Here is a 13,801-nt window from a genome sequence, read left to right as displayed (position 1 = left end):
TGTATGCACAGCACACAAAAGAATAAAACAGACATTGCCCACCAGAATATTTTTTCCTCCTCTTGGCTATACCACAAACACGCAGTTTTCAAAGGAACAGATGAAGCTCCACCTCTAACATCCCTCAAGACATCAACCCCAGAAAAAACCAGAAAGAGCTATATTCTTACTTTGGTAGTTGAAGCTGGTGATGAGTTGGCCACCAAGCTCGTGATCACATCGCTGTTGACAGTGGTGCAGGCAGCGGTGGCCGGGGTGGGGAGCCGGGAGGGGACAATGGGCAGGGGCAGCAGCCCGGGGCGGTTGTTGCTGTTGGTGCTCACGGCGCTGCTGCAGTTGGTGCTGCTGACGTGAGTGCCGTTGGAGCTCCAATCCCGGCGATCCCACCCAGCCCGGTAATCTCTTTCAAACCGGCTGTGGTGCCGTGACATCTCGATGAAGGGCAGCTTCTTCTCAAAGGGAACTTGAGAGCTTGCCTGAAAGGTTAAAACCAAAGAGGTGTTAGGAATAAAGTCCCAGCACAGCAAATGTACTCTATAAGCACCGAAGCAAGAGCCTGCTGCGTCTTCTCTGCTTAGGACAGCAGTTTCTCCCCTTCTCTGAGCTAACTGTCAGGAGGAAGAGAGCAATGTTGTAGTACATGGTAATTCAGAACACAAACAAGAGAGTTTGGACAACTACAAGCACGTGGTGGAGAGACCCATCCCTCAGACCTGAGGAAACACGATCTGCTCAAACTCTCCAACAGAATAACAAGCAATAGCACAAAAAACATGAAAAGCCAAGTTAGACAAAAATCATCATTCAATCTTCTGATAGCAGGAAACGTTTCCAAGAGCTTTGTCTTGCAGTCTTCTTAGCAGTCTTAAGATCAGTTCTGCAGCTCTTTTCTGCACCTGAAGTGCGACCAAATATTTATCCTAAAGATCACAGGAAGAAAAATTTATCTCTCAAATCTAGCCATTACTTCTCCATTTTCAAAGCCACGTATCATTTTATACAGTCCCTTCTCCTCCTTTTTGCTAGACCTCCACACTTGAAGCTCCTACAGAATGCTTTACCCTGTGACACCCATGCTCTCCACAGTGTGGCTGCTCTCCATGGCAGGACATGTCCCGTCTCTTCTTGTGCTTTTGGCTAGGCTTAAAACACTTAATATACCTAATATGATCAAATGACCAACTTGGTTTGTGTGATCATCCTGTTCTTATCATCACTTTACTCCACAGTCTTTGTTATCCATAGATTTTATCTGCCAGGAGCAAGATGTCTGAACACAATGCTGGGAGTTGAGACTCCCAACATCTAATCCTAGCTCTCATAATTATATGTTATGTAGCCTAGAGCAGTTATGTCAGCCTTCCTCCCAAGGTCTCCTAACCTGCAGAATGGTGGCAACAACGCTGTTTTCCCAGCTGAGATCGGAGTAAGTGAAAGTTTACAGCATCTGGAATTAAAGAACAGTATAAATAAATGCTAAATATATTTATTCCCATAAATAAATAATGAGTATCTAGGTCACTGCAGCATCTGACTTATTTTATTTGCACCATGCGATCCAGTAAGTTCTTTGTCATAATAACATCAGGTCAGTTGAAGCCAATCTTGCTTCAAAAATTCTTAGATACAAAAATGGACAGATAATTCTTAGATACAAATTCTTAGACACAAACCCCTCATTTGCTTATAATGGCTGAGGAGGGAGCTGGAACCAAGCTCACCTAGAAACTTAAAGATAAGAAACTACTTAAAAGAGACATAACTTAGAAGCGGCATAAAACAGTGCAGCTATCAACAATGTTAGATATTCATCTGGTAGAACAAAACCAAAAAGGCAAACAAACCTCACAATTATGACTAAATAATTAAAGGCTCACCTGGTCCACCAGAGAGCTACCAGCCTCAGACAAAGAAAACTTGTCCTCAGTTAAAAATTCAGTAATATAGACATATATTAAATAAACCCAAATTCCCTCCCACAATCATTATCTTCAACAAAAGGCTGAACTAAATCTCCCAAGAAGCTGCCCCTGTGCTGGTTATGTTGCCCCTCTGCAGGAGTAACACCTCCAGCAAGAGCGTATATTGGGACCACACAGCTGTGTTACACAGTATCACACAGTATCACAGTATGTTAGAGATTGGAAGGGACCTCAAAAGATCATCTAGTCCAATCCCCCTGCCAGAGCAGGAACACCTAGATAAGGTTACACAGGAATGTGTCCAGGTGGGTTTTGAATGTCTCCAGAGAAGGAGACTCCACAACCCCCCTGGGCAGCCTGTTCCAGTGTTCTGTCACCCTCACTGAGAAGAAGTTTCTTCTCAAGTTTAAGTGGAACCTCTTGTGTTCCAGTTTATACCCATTACCCCTTGTCTTACCATTGTTTGCCACTGAGAAGAGCCTGGCTCCATCCTCATGACACTCCCCCTTTATATATTTATATACACTAATAAGGTCCCCCCGCAGTCTCCTCTTCTCCAAACTATAGAGACCCAGCTCCCTCAGCCTTTCCTCATAAGGGAGATGCTCCACTCCCTTAATCATCTTAGTTGCCCTGCGTTGGACTCTCTCCAGCAGGTCCCTGTCCTTCTTGAACTGAGGGGCCCAGAACTGGACACAATATTCCAGATGCGGTCTCACCAGGGCAGAGTAGAGGGGAAGGAGGACCTCTCTCGACCTACTGACCACCCCCCTTCTAATACACCCCAGGATGCCATTGGCCTTCTTGGCCACAAGGGCACAGTGTTGGCTCATGGTCATCCTGCCATCCACTAGGACCCCCAGGTCCCTCTCCCCTACACTACTCTCTAACAGGTCGTTCCCCAACCTATACTGGAACCTGGGGTTGTTCCTGCCCAGATGCAGGACTCTACACTTTCCCTTGTTATATTTCATCAAGTTTTACCCTGCCCAACTCTCCAGCCTATCCAGGTCCCGCTGGATGGCAGCACAGCCTTCTGGCGTGTCAGCCACTCCTCCCAGCTTAGTGTCATCAGCAAACTTGCTGATAGTACACTCAATTCCCTCATCTAAATCATTGATGAATATATTAAATAATACTGGTCCCAATACTGACCCTTGAGGCACTCCACTAGATACAGGCCTCCAACTAGACTCCGCCCCATAGACTACAACTCTCTGGCTTCTCTCCTTCAGCCAGTTCGCAGTCCATCTCACTACCTGATCATCCAGGCCACACTTCCTCAATTTAGCTATGAGGATGCTGTGGGAGACTGTGTCAAATGCTTTGCTGAAGTCAAGGTAGACCACGTCCACCGCTCTGCCATCATCCATCCACAATGTTATTTCCTCATAAAAGGCTAGGAGGTTGGTCAAGCATGACTTCCTCTTGGTAAAGCCATGTTGACTGCCCCTCATAACCCTCTTATCCTTGACATACCTTAAGATGGCACCAAGGATAAGGTGTTCCATCACTTTCCCAGGGATGGAGGTGAGGCTGACTGGTCTATAGTTACCCGGGTCCTCCTTCTTGCCCTTTTTGAAGACTGGAGTGACATTTGCTTTCCTCCAGTCCTCAGGCACCTCTCCTGTTTCCCAAGACTTGGTAAAGATGATGGAGAGTGGTCTAGCAATGACTTCCGCCAGCTCCCTCAGCACCCGCGGGTGTATCCCATCTGGACCCATGGATTTATGGATGTCCAGATTGCTCAACTGGTCCCTAACCCATTCCTCGTCGACTAAGGCAAACTGCTCCCTTGACCTGACTTCATCTGAGGTCTCAGGAGTACAGGGCTCTTCAGGACTGCCTCTGGCAGAGTAGACTGACACAAAGAAGGCATTCAATAACTCTGCCATCTCAGTATCTTCTGTCACCAGGGCACCCATCCCGTTCACCAGTGGGCCAACCTTGCCTCTGGTGTTAGTTTTATCAGCTATGTATTTGAAAAAGCTCTTTCTGTTGTCCTTGACCCCTCTGGCCAGATTTAATTCTAAGGAGGCCTTAGCCATCCTAGCTGCCTTCCTACATCCTCTAGCAGCAGCCTTATATTCCTCCCAAGTGGCCAGCCCCTCCTTCCATGACCTGTAAACTCTCCTCTTCCACTTGAGCATACCCAGCAGTTCCTTATTTAGCCATGCAGGTCTCTTGGCCCTCTTCCTTGACTTCCTACGTGTCGGGATGCTCTGCTCTTGAGCTCGGAATAAGCAATTCTTGAATGTCAACCAACTATCTTGGGCCCCTTTACCTTCAAGCAGCCTTGCCCATGGGATTTCCCCTAGCAATTGCTTGAAAGGGCCAAAGTTTGCCCTGCTAAAGTCCAGGGTTGCAATTCTACTTGCTGTTCTACTGGTCCTACCACACAAGATCCTGAATTCCACCATCTCGTGGTCGCTGCAACCAAGGCAGCCCTCAATCTTTACTGCTTCGACCAGACCCTCCTTGTTAGTGAGGATGAGATCCAGCAGCGCTCCTCTCCTGGTTGGCTCGTCCACCATTTGCATGAGGAAGTTATCATCCACACACTGGAGGAACCTCCTGGACTGTGGCTGGGTTGCTGAGTAGTCCTTCCAGCAAACATCAGGGAAGTTAAAATCCCCCACGACGACCACAGCCTGTGACTGTGAGGCCGCTCTCAGCTGCCTGTAGAAGGCCTCATCAACTTCCTCACCCTGATCTGGTGGCCTGTAACAGACACCCACAACAGTATCGCCCCTGCCAGCCTGCCCCTTAATTCTCACCCACAGACTCTCAACTCGCTCGTCCCCTGTCCCTGGACAGAGCTCAGTACATTGTAGCTGCTCTCGCACATAAAGAGCAACCCCACCACCCCGCCTGGCTGGCCTGTCTTTCCTGAAAAGGACATAGCCCTCCATAAGTATATTCCAGTCATGTGAGCTGTCCCACCATGTCTCTGTAATTGCCACCAGATCATAATCTCCTGACTTAACACAGTTGTAGTAGTTGACCACAAAATTATCATTCCTGTTAATCCAACAGAGTCAGATATATTTGTTCTGGTAGAATTTCAAGTAAGATTTGACTTGATGACTTGAGGGTTGATGATTCACTGATATTTACTTAGGTTCTTCATTCTTGTATTTTTGTGGCCATCTAATGTGTTAATTCAGAAATCTCACTTCATATTTTCCAGAGGACCATGTGGACATGACAGCTATACATTGAATGCGGCAAAAACCAGAGACACAAGTGCTGTGAAAGATGCTGTAGTGAAAACAGAAACTTCTGGTTTAGTAGAGTGAAGATAGCAAGTTTCTGCTGTAGTGGCAACCATATCAGAATAAAATCAGTACCTAAAGATAGTGTCTTTAAAGGTTAGAAATTCCACAGGTATAACTTCCCTTCCTTTAGTTTCATGAACCTTTTGAAAAGCCAGGCAAAAAGGGAGATTATGAATTGCAAGCTGCAATTTCAAAAATATCCTTTATTATTCCTTGCCTTTGGAAAAAATTCTTTTTAAATCCGCATGGTCTCCACCACTGAATGAAGCTATCTTTTTTGACTGTTTGGATGCGGGCCGTCAATGGAATGCCCTTCTCCTCCCAAGCTCAAGGATCTCCATTAGCTGTATTAGTGTACCTCTTGACAAGGCAACCAGAGAGAACCAAACCACATATCCCCCTCCCACCCACACGCTCGAGTATATCTGACATTTAATTCAGCGGAGAGCAGAGGCACACATGAACATAAGTCAATAGCTAGCAGTTTTTGCCACATGATCCAAGACACGATGCCCCCAGCAATTCTACTATCAGATGAGACTGACAGGCAATTACGTCAATAACAAGCAGGAAAAAAGCCTGTGACTAAACCACGCATTAAGAAGTTTACTTAAAACTCAACCCCCTCTTCAGAAGCAAATTCACTTCTTTGTCCAGCTACTGTATTTCACGTTATTTCCAATAAAAAACAAAAGCCAGGGCTGAACGTCACAGATTTTTCTATGCACTGCATTAAATATACCCTGCTTGCTTCAACATGTCATTTTTGGCTGGGTACAAAGGTATCTGACAGCAACAAGATGTACAGAAAAAACGGAGGGGATAACTATCTAATAAATGAGTATTCAGCTGCTACTGCTTGCTATTAATTGTATAAAATTAGAACCAACATAAAATGTTCTCATAAATAGCTGCTGGGTGAGGTAAGAAATGGTTTGTGAACAGGCTAGCTAATTTTTAAATGTATTTTTGGATCCAGAGTTTATGCTTTGTCTAGACTATTTTTGTCAACGATCATAATAATAATACCATGTTAAACATATTTTGTACTCATAAGAAAAACTTCTCCAACAAAGTGTGTCCTGAGCCAAGCATAATCATTACATTCCTCCGCACAGAACTTGACACAGGGCAGCATAAACCATCTTGAGAAATGACAATGACAAAGGCCAGTGGAAACCACACACGAACAGCACGGAGGACAGCAGTCACTGCAATCAAAGAGGCATGAGTGTTTTCATCCTAACCCAGCTGATGCCAGTTCCAGAATACATGATTTTAGGCTAAAATTATCTAGACATGGATGGATTCTTTTGGAATTTTTCTTTTTTTTAAGAATAAACAACAACAAAAACCCCTTTCTGTTGGGGAGACAGAGTGGAGAGGGTTCTTTTTAAGTCCACCTAAACAGCACTGAGGAAGCGGAAGAAGGTTTTTACCTTGTTTTTCAGACTTAGGGAACTGCCAGTGCTGCCTGCACTGAAGTTACAGCCCCAGCTAAGCCTTCGCTAATTACAGATCTACCAACCTCAGTTTTGGGGCCTATTTTTCAGCTAACATGAAGCTCCCAACTGCCACGTCCAGAAGACAGTTCTTGATCAGATAAGCTTAAAGCTGTATTAGATACATCTACCATACATCAGAGCCACAAACACACAACACAGACATAACCAGCAACAGCATGAACGTACGATTTGTGTATCTCAGAATAGAAATCCAGGAGGCATGCTGTTAGCGCTGAAAATCACTGTACAGCTAATTCAGCTGACATACTATCTTGTGAAGGTGGTAAAGCCAATGAGACAGGCCTCCCCTCACTCTCTACTCAAAACATAATCACTGGAGTAGCCAGGCAACTTTAATCTCAACTAGAAAGGAAACGTGTGTTCCTGTTTGTCACATGGAATCAAAAGGAATTTACTGTGCCGCCAAAAGGAACAAAAACTCTTTCAGACTGAAACCCCCCGCACCCTGCTAAAAAGAAGAGAAGAGAAACCCATAGTTGTTACTGGATGAACAGATAAAGTCAAAGCAAAAAGGAGATCAAACTGGTATTAAGGTAGGGCTGTGGAAAACACTAAAAGCCACAGAAGAGAGATCGAGCAACCAGAGGAAAATAAAAATCCCATGACAAATCTGAGATGAGATTTAGTGATACGGCAAAGCCAACAAAATGCCTATCTCAGTCCCCAGAGACTGCATCCTGTGTATAAGTTGCAAAAATCATACCAAAACACAGACAGCCCTCTCGGTTTCACAGAAGGGTCATGCAAAATGCTCTGGAGCCAGGCATGAGGATTATACATGCACAGGACCCTTTCCTCCATAATTTCTTTTACAGCAAGATGAGCTTGTGAGGGTAGAACAGGGAAGAGTAACAGACTAATGAAACAATACTGAAAGCCCTTCTGAGGAATGTGACAGGCATCTTCCCCAGTCCTTCAAGGTCAAAATATGCAATGTAGCAGGTGAGAAAGACCATAAAAAGAAATTACTTTAAATCTATCACTCCTGAGGGAAAGTAATATGTGAGAGTACCCCTGCTAGAGAAAATAATTTTATTTATGACCAGGAGTTTTAGAAACATCTCAAACAAACAGCTTGCTCAACAACAAAATTTGAGGAAGTTTTTCCACAGAACATGAGCGTCTTCAGGACTACAATGTCGGGAACCGACGGAAGTGCCTACAGCCAGCCTCCAAAGTTACCCTGAACACTTTGGCCATTTGGAAATCCTCCTACCTTCTTAGCTGAAAAGCCACCTTCTTCCTGGTACTCATTTTTCACCACATCTCTTATGCAACCTCCTTTGTTCCTTGCTTCCATACACACACACAGAGGCAAGAAAACCACCAGAGGCATTTGAGATAGCAGCATGCTAACTACAGGCCTCTTACCAGGTTCAAACAGATCATTGCTGCAGATATATTAAACTTAAGTGGTTAACATTCCATTTTATGCTTGATACATTTAAACACAGCCCTTCTTCCCCCAAGCCCAAAGCACTCACTGTTCTGCAGAAAAAATGCTTCCTATTCATGTTGTTCTAAATGACAGTCCGGCTCGAGCCTCAGAGCAGCTTTTTCCCTGCTCTCCATGCTTATCTAGTCAAGGTCTCCTTAAAATGCCTGTCCTCGCAGATATAAATATAAAGAAAACCAGGCTTTCAGCCAGTCTGAAGATAGAGAATCAGATTTCTTAGACTATTAGTCAACTTCATTAAGTGACTTCAAAAATAAAGGTCAACCTTTTAATTTAAATTTTTCCTGGGTAAGCATTTGTTTCTAAATTTACCTTTTAAATAATAACATTAGAGAAATACGATCAGCGAGAGAGGCTGGGAGACAGAGCAACGGAAGTAGATACATGGCCATTAGAGAAATGGAAGAAAATAAGAAAGTGAGTCTGTAACATTAAAATAAGCAGTTAAATAGCCCTATGTGTTTTCAGACTGAATGAACAACACCACAGATAAAACAGTCTGTTAGAGAGCTTCAAAAGAAGTTAAGTGCATGTAAAGCCTAAGTATCTTATGAAATCCACACCAAAAAAAAAAAAAAAAAAAAGAAAAGACGAGGAAGAAGAGAAAGATCTGCTGTAATCAGACCTAGCATGAAGATCTGTAACTGATAAAGAAGATGTTTAAGTACCTAAGCTTGAATGATTTCAGATATATGATGGAGGGAAAATGTCACTGCAGTTTTATCAGAGCACACTGACACAATCACCTCTTCCTGAGCACAGGACTGAAGACATAATTTATGCACAAGGCACCAAAATCACACTGAAATACATCAATGTCACAATAAATTCACTGCTCTGGACTTCTCAAGAGCAGACTTTGGCCTCTTCAGGAAGCTGCTTAGTAAGGTTCCATGGGATACAGCCCTAGAGGGCAGGGGGGCCCAAGACTGTTGGATGATATTCAAGGATCACCTACTGCAAGCTCAGAGTGTTGCATCCCAACTAGAAGGAAGTGCAGCAGGAGGGCCAGGAGACCTCCTTGGATGGATAAGGAGCTGCTGAGGAAAATTCAAAGGAAAAAAGAGGCTTATAAAAGGTGGAAGCAAGGACAGGCAGCCTGGGAAGAATACAGGGATGTTGTCTGGGAAGACAGGGACCAGGTTAGGAAAGCTAAGGCCCAGTTAGAATTAAACTTGGCTAGGGATGTTAAGTATAACAGGAAGGGATTCTACAGGTACGTAGCGAATGAAAAACAGACTAGGGACAACGGAGGCCCCCTCTGGAAGCTATCAGGAGAACTGGGCTACCCAGGATTTGGAGAAGGCTGAGGTTCTTAATGACTTCTTTGCCTCGGTCTTCACTGGCAAAGGCTCTGACCACATGTCCTGGGTTCAGCAGTAGCAGTCATTTTTTTCTCCTCCTTAGTAGCTGTTGCAGCACTGTGTTTTTCACTTTCGGCCTGGGAACAGAGCTGATAACACTGATGTTTGGTCTGAGCAAGGACTTTGTGAGTCTCATGCTCTGCCAGGGAGGAGGGGAAGAAGGGAGGAAGCAGAGACAGCGCACCTGACCCAAACTAGCCAAAGAGGTATTCCATACCACAGCACGTCATGCCCAGGATGTAACTGGGAGTTACCTGGAAGGACTAATTCACTGCTGGGTGGGGACGAGTTATTGGTCAGCAGGTGGTGAGGTGTTGTATTCTCTTCCCTTGTTATTTTCTTTATCATTATTATTATTGGTGGTAGCAGTAGTGATTTGCGTTATACTTTAGTTATTAAACTGTTTTTATCTCAACCCATGGGAGTTACATTCTTTTTGATTTTCCTCCCCATCCCTCCGGGAGTGGGGGGAGGGAAAGAAGGGGGGGAGTGAGAGTAGAAACTGAGTGGCTGACTTGCCGACTGGCTTAAGCCACGACACCACACCACCCAAGTCTTGGAAGGCAGATGCAGGGACTGTAAGAATGAAGACCCTAGGCCCACTGTAGGAGAGGAGCTGGTTCGAGACCATCTTAAGAACCTGAATGTACACAAGTCCATGGGACCTGATGAAATTCGTCCATGGGACCTGATGAAATCCATCCATGGGACCTGAAGGAGCTGGCGAATGAAGTTGCTAAGCCACTGGCCATCATATTTGAAAAATCATGGCAGTCAGGTGAAGTTCCTGACGACTGGAAAAAGGGAAATATAACCCCCATTTTCAAGAAGGGGAAAATAGATGACCCGGGGAATTACAGACCAGTCAGTCTCACCTCTGTGCCTGGCAAAATCTTGGAGCAGATTCTCCTAGAAGGCATGTTAAGGCACATGAAAAACAACAAGGTGCTTGGTGACAGCCAGCATGGCTTCACTAAGGGGAAACTCTGCCTGACGAATTTGGTGGCCTTCTATGATGGAGCTATGGAACTGATGGACAGGGGTAGAGCAGTTGACGTCATCTACCTGGACTTGTGCAAAGCCTTCGACACTGTCCCACATGACATCCTTGTCTCTAAATTGGAGAGACATCAATTTGATGGGTGGACCACTCGGTGGATAAAGAACTGTCTGGATGGCCGCACAAAGAGTTATGGTCAATGGCTCAATGTCTGGCTGGAGACCGGTAACAAGTGGTGTCCCTCAGGGATCGGTGTTGGGACCGGTCTTGTTCAACATCTTTGTCGGTGACATGGACAGTGGGATTGAGTGCACCCTCAGCAAGTTTGCCGATGACACCAAGCTGTGTGGTTCGGTTGATATGCTGAAGGGAAGGGATGCCATCCAGAGGGACCTCAACACGCTTGTGAGGTGGGCTGATGCCAACCTGATGAAGTTTAACCATGCCAAGTGCAAGGTCCTACACCTGGGTCAGAGCAATCCCAGGCACAGCTACAGGTTGGGCAGAGAAGAGATTCAGAGCAGCCCTGCAGAGAAGGACTTGGGGGTGTTGGTCGATGAGAAAATGAACATGAGCCGGCTTCAGTGTGCGCTCGCAGCCCAGAAAGCCAACCGTATCCTGGGCTGCATCAAGAGGAGCGTGACCAGCAGGTCGAAAGAGGTGATCCTGCCCCTCTACTCTGCTCTCGTGAGACCTCACTTGGAGTATTGTGTGCAGTTCTGGTGTCCTCAACATAAAAAGGACATGGAACTGTTGGAACAAGTCCAGAGGAGGGCCACGAGGATGATCAGGGGACTGGAGCACCTCCCGTATGGAGACAGGCTGAGAAAGTTGGGGCTGTTCAGCCTGGAGAAGAGAAGGCTGCGTGGAGACCTCATAGCAGCCTTCCAGTATCTGAAGGGAGCCTACAAGGATGCTGGAGAGGGACTCTTCATTAAGGACTGTAGCGACAGGACAAGGGGTAATGGGTTAAATCTTAAACAGGGGAAGTTTAGACTGGATATAAGGAAGAAATTCTTTACTGTAAGGGTGGTGAGGCGCTGGAATGGGTTGCCCAGGGAAGTTGTGAGTGCTCCATCTCTGGCCAGGTTGGACAGAGCCTTGTGTGACATGTTTTAGTGTGAGGTGTTCCTGCCCATGGCAGGGGGGTTGGAACTAGATGATCTCAAGGTCCTTTCCAACCCTAACTATTCTATGATTCTATAAAACACAATAGTACGGTCATACATGCACCCATAATACACACATGTAAATGAGTCTTTAAGAAAAACTTAAAATAAAGTAGGGTACCAGTAGACCTTGCAGCTTCAGGAGCTGCTCTTCACTTTGGAAAAGTGAAAAACAAGATGTTTTATTCAAGCTCAACATTATTTATAACCTACAAAGACCTTCTTCAACCCACATGGAATTACCGTTATAATCCTACATAGATCTGACTAATCCATTTGCACAATTTTTACTGAACTTCTTTTTTTCCATTTGGGTGACTTCATTGAAAGACTCCTTTGTTAGACAAAAGGCAGCAGGAATCCGGTCAAGAGATTCTGTAAAGCTGAACAACAAGCAGCTGCGTAGAAAGATAAGACCCAAAAATATTTGAGGGACAAGGAAACAACTTTATTATCAAGCAAGGTCTACTTTTGTAAACCCTTGATTTAGTCCTGTAAATAGTTATAAAGCTCTTGTAAAACCCAAGACAAGGCGGAGACTTGAGTTGCTTTGCTAAAATCAGAACTTAAAAAAAAAAAAAAAAAAAAAAAAAAAAGAGGCAGAAAAAAAAAAAAAGCCCAAATCCTATCCCTGCAAGTGATAAAGGAGCAATAGATTTAAGAGATTATATAGGATTTAATTTTCCAAATATATGCTGGAAGAGGTAATGCTTTGGGATGTATTAAAAAAAAGGCAATGCAACAGTGCCTACTCAGGACAGTGTTCACTACTCAGGGCACATAAATGAGACTTTCAGTTCCATGTCTTAAAATACCCTTTTGGTGCTCTGTCTTAAAATACTGTAGAAAAGTGTGTACGCTTATTATTTTTGAGTACTTAGAATGATATGGAAATCTCTCTGGATAAGTGAACAGGTAAACTAGACCTATCCAACTGAACGACAATAACAAAAAATAGCCACAGTAAGAGTGACACCATACCTTACCAGTCTAGTTTCTTTCTCTCCAAGTTGTGAGAATATGATCCTCATAAAGAAGGAATTGGTAAAATATCTGTATGTGTATGTTTTATTATTAAGCTTCTTGGAAATTTATCTTCAATGTGATCATTTCCTCTATTTCATCATTTGCTTTCACGTGCTAATCCCTTAACAACCTGAGTGGAATAGATAACACATCCTGCAATTCACTGATCCTAAGCATTGCTAGGGTGAGAAAAATTCATTGAGGGCCAGAGGTGTCGTGGTCCTGCTGCTCACATTTTTTGAACAGATGAAGACCAGTCACATCTTGAACCCCGCTGCATGGAAATTCAGACATACACAAAGTTATGGGGTTTACATCAGGTATAAGGGTTTCCATCCGGGAAGTCCCCATCACAAAATCAGAGTAGTTTGCGTCGGAGACCATAAAGCTTATCTAGCTCCAACCCCCTGCCATGAGCAGGGACACCTTCCACTAGACCAGGTTGCTCAAAGCCCCATCCAACCTGGCCTTGAACACTGCCAGAGATGGGGCAGCCACAGCTTCTCTGGGCAACCTTTGCCAGTGCCCTTCCACCCTCAGAGGAAAGAACTTCCTTTTAGTATCTAATCTAAATCTTCCCTCTTTCAGTTTAAAGCATTCCCCCTTGTCCTGTCACTAGAGGCCCTTGTAGAAAGTCCCTCTCTAGATTTCTTGTCAGCCCCTTTAGATACTGGAAACTGATCTAAGGTCTCCCTGAAGCCTTTTCTGCTCCCGGCTGAAGAACCCCAGCTCTCTAAGTCCAAGGGTCCTGGACTATTTTGAAATGGCCTTTACCCACATCCGTAGGAGCACTTACTGTCAATTATAAATTGATAGAAAATATGTCAAAATAGACTGTTTCAGGATATGTATCTGTAGAAAATTCCTAATTCCATTCCTCTCTGTTCAGGCTTTTACTGGTAAGATCTCTCACTAGATCTGGTTCTCCCCATTGGTTTGTTGCAAACCACCTTCCCCCTCAATAGCCCAGAGCAGAACTCAACCCTCACCACCCTCTGTTCCCAAAAATCAATTCTAGCTGCAGCTTGCTGCAGATTCTCGGGCTTTCCAAGCTCCTTCT

The 13,801-nt window shown here is 44.6% G+C and overlaps 1 protein-coding gene across 1 annotated transcript in view; it reads right to left on the bottom strand.

The window, feature by feature from the left end:
• The window catches only part of KLHL29 (kelch like family member 29), a gene marked incomplete at both ends in the record, with an annotated part of 255,315 nt that extends 254,884 nt beyond the window's left edge, over positions 1-431 (bottom strand). The window contains one exon of the mRNA XM_080617020.1: positions 171-431. Coding sequence (XP_080473146.1) covers positions 171-431 — 261 coding nt within the window. The remainder of the gene's footprint in view (positions 1-170) is intronic.
• Between the last annotated feature and the right edge of the window lie 13,370 nt (positions 432-13,801).

The sequence above is a fragment of the Psittacula echo genome (genome assembly GCF_963264785.1).
Source record: "Psittacula echo genome assembly, chromosome: 4".
Taxonomy (NCBI): Eukaryota; Metazoa; Chordata; class Aves; order Psittaciformes; family Psittacidae; genus Psittacula; species Psittacula echo.
The sequence above is the reverse complement of the archived record's forward strand: the minus strand, read 5'-3'. Positions and strand labels throughout refer to the sequence as shown.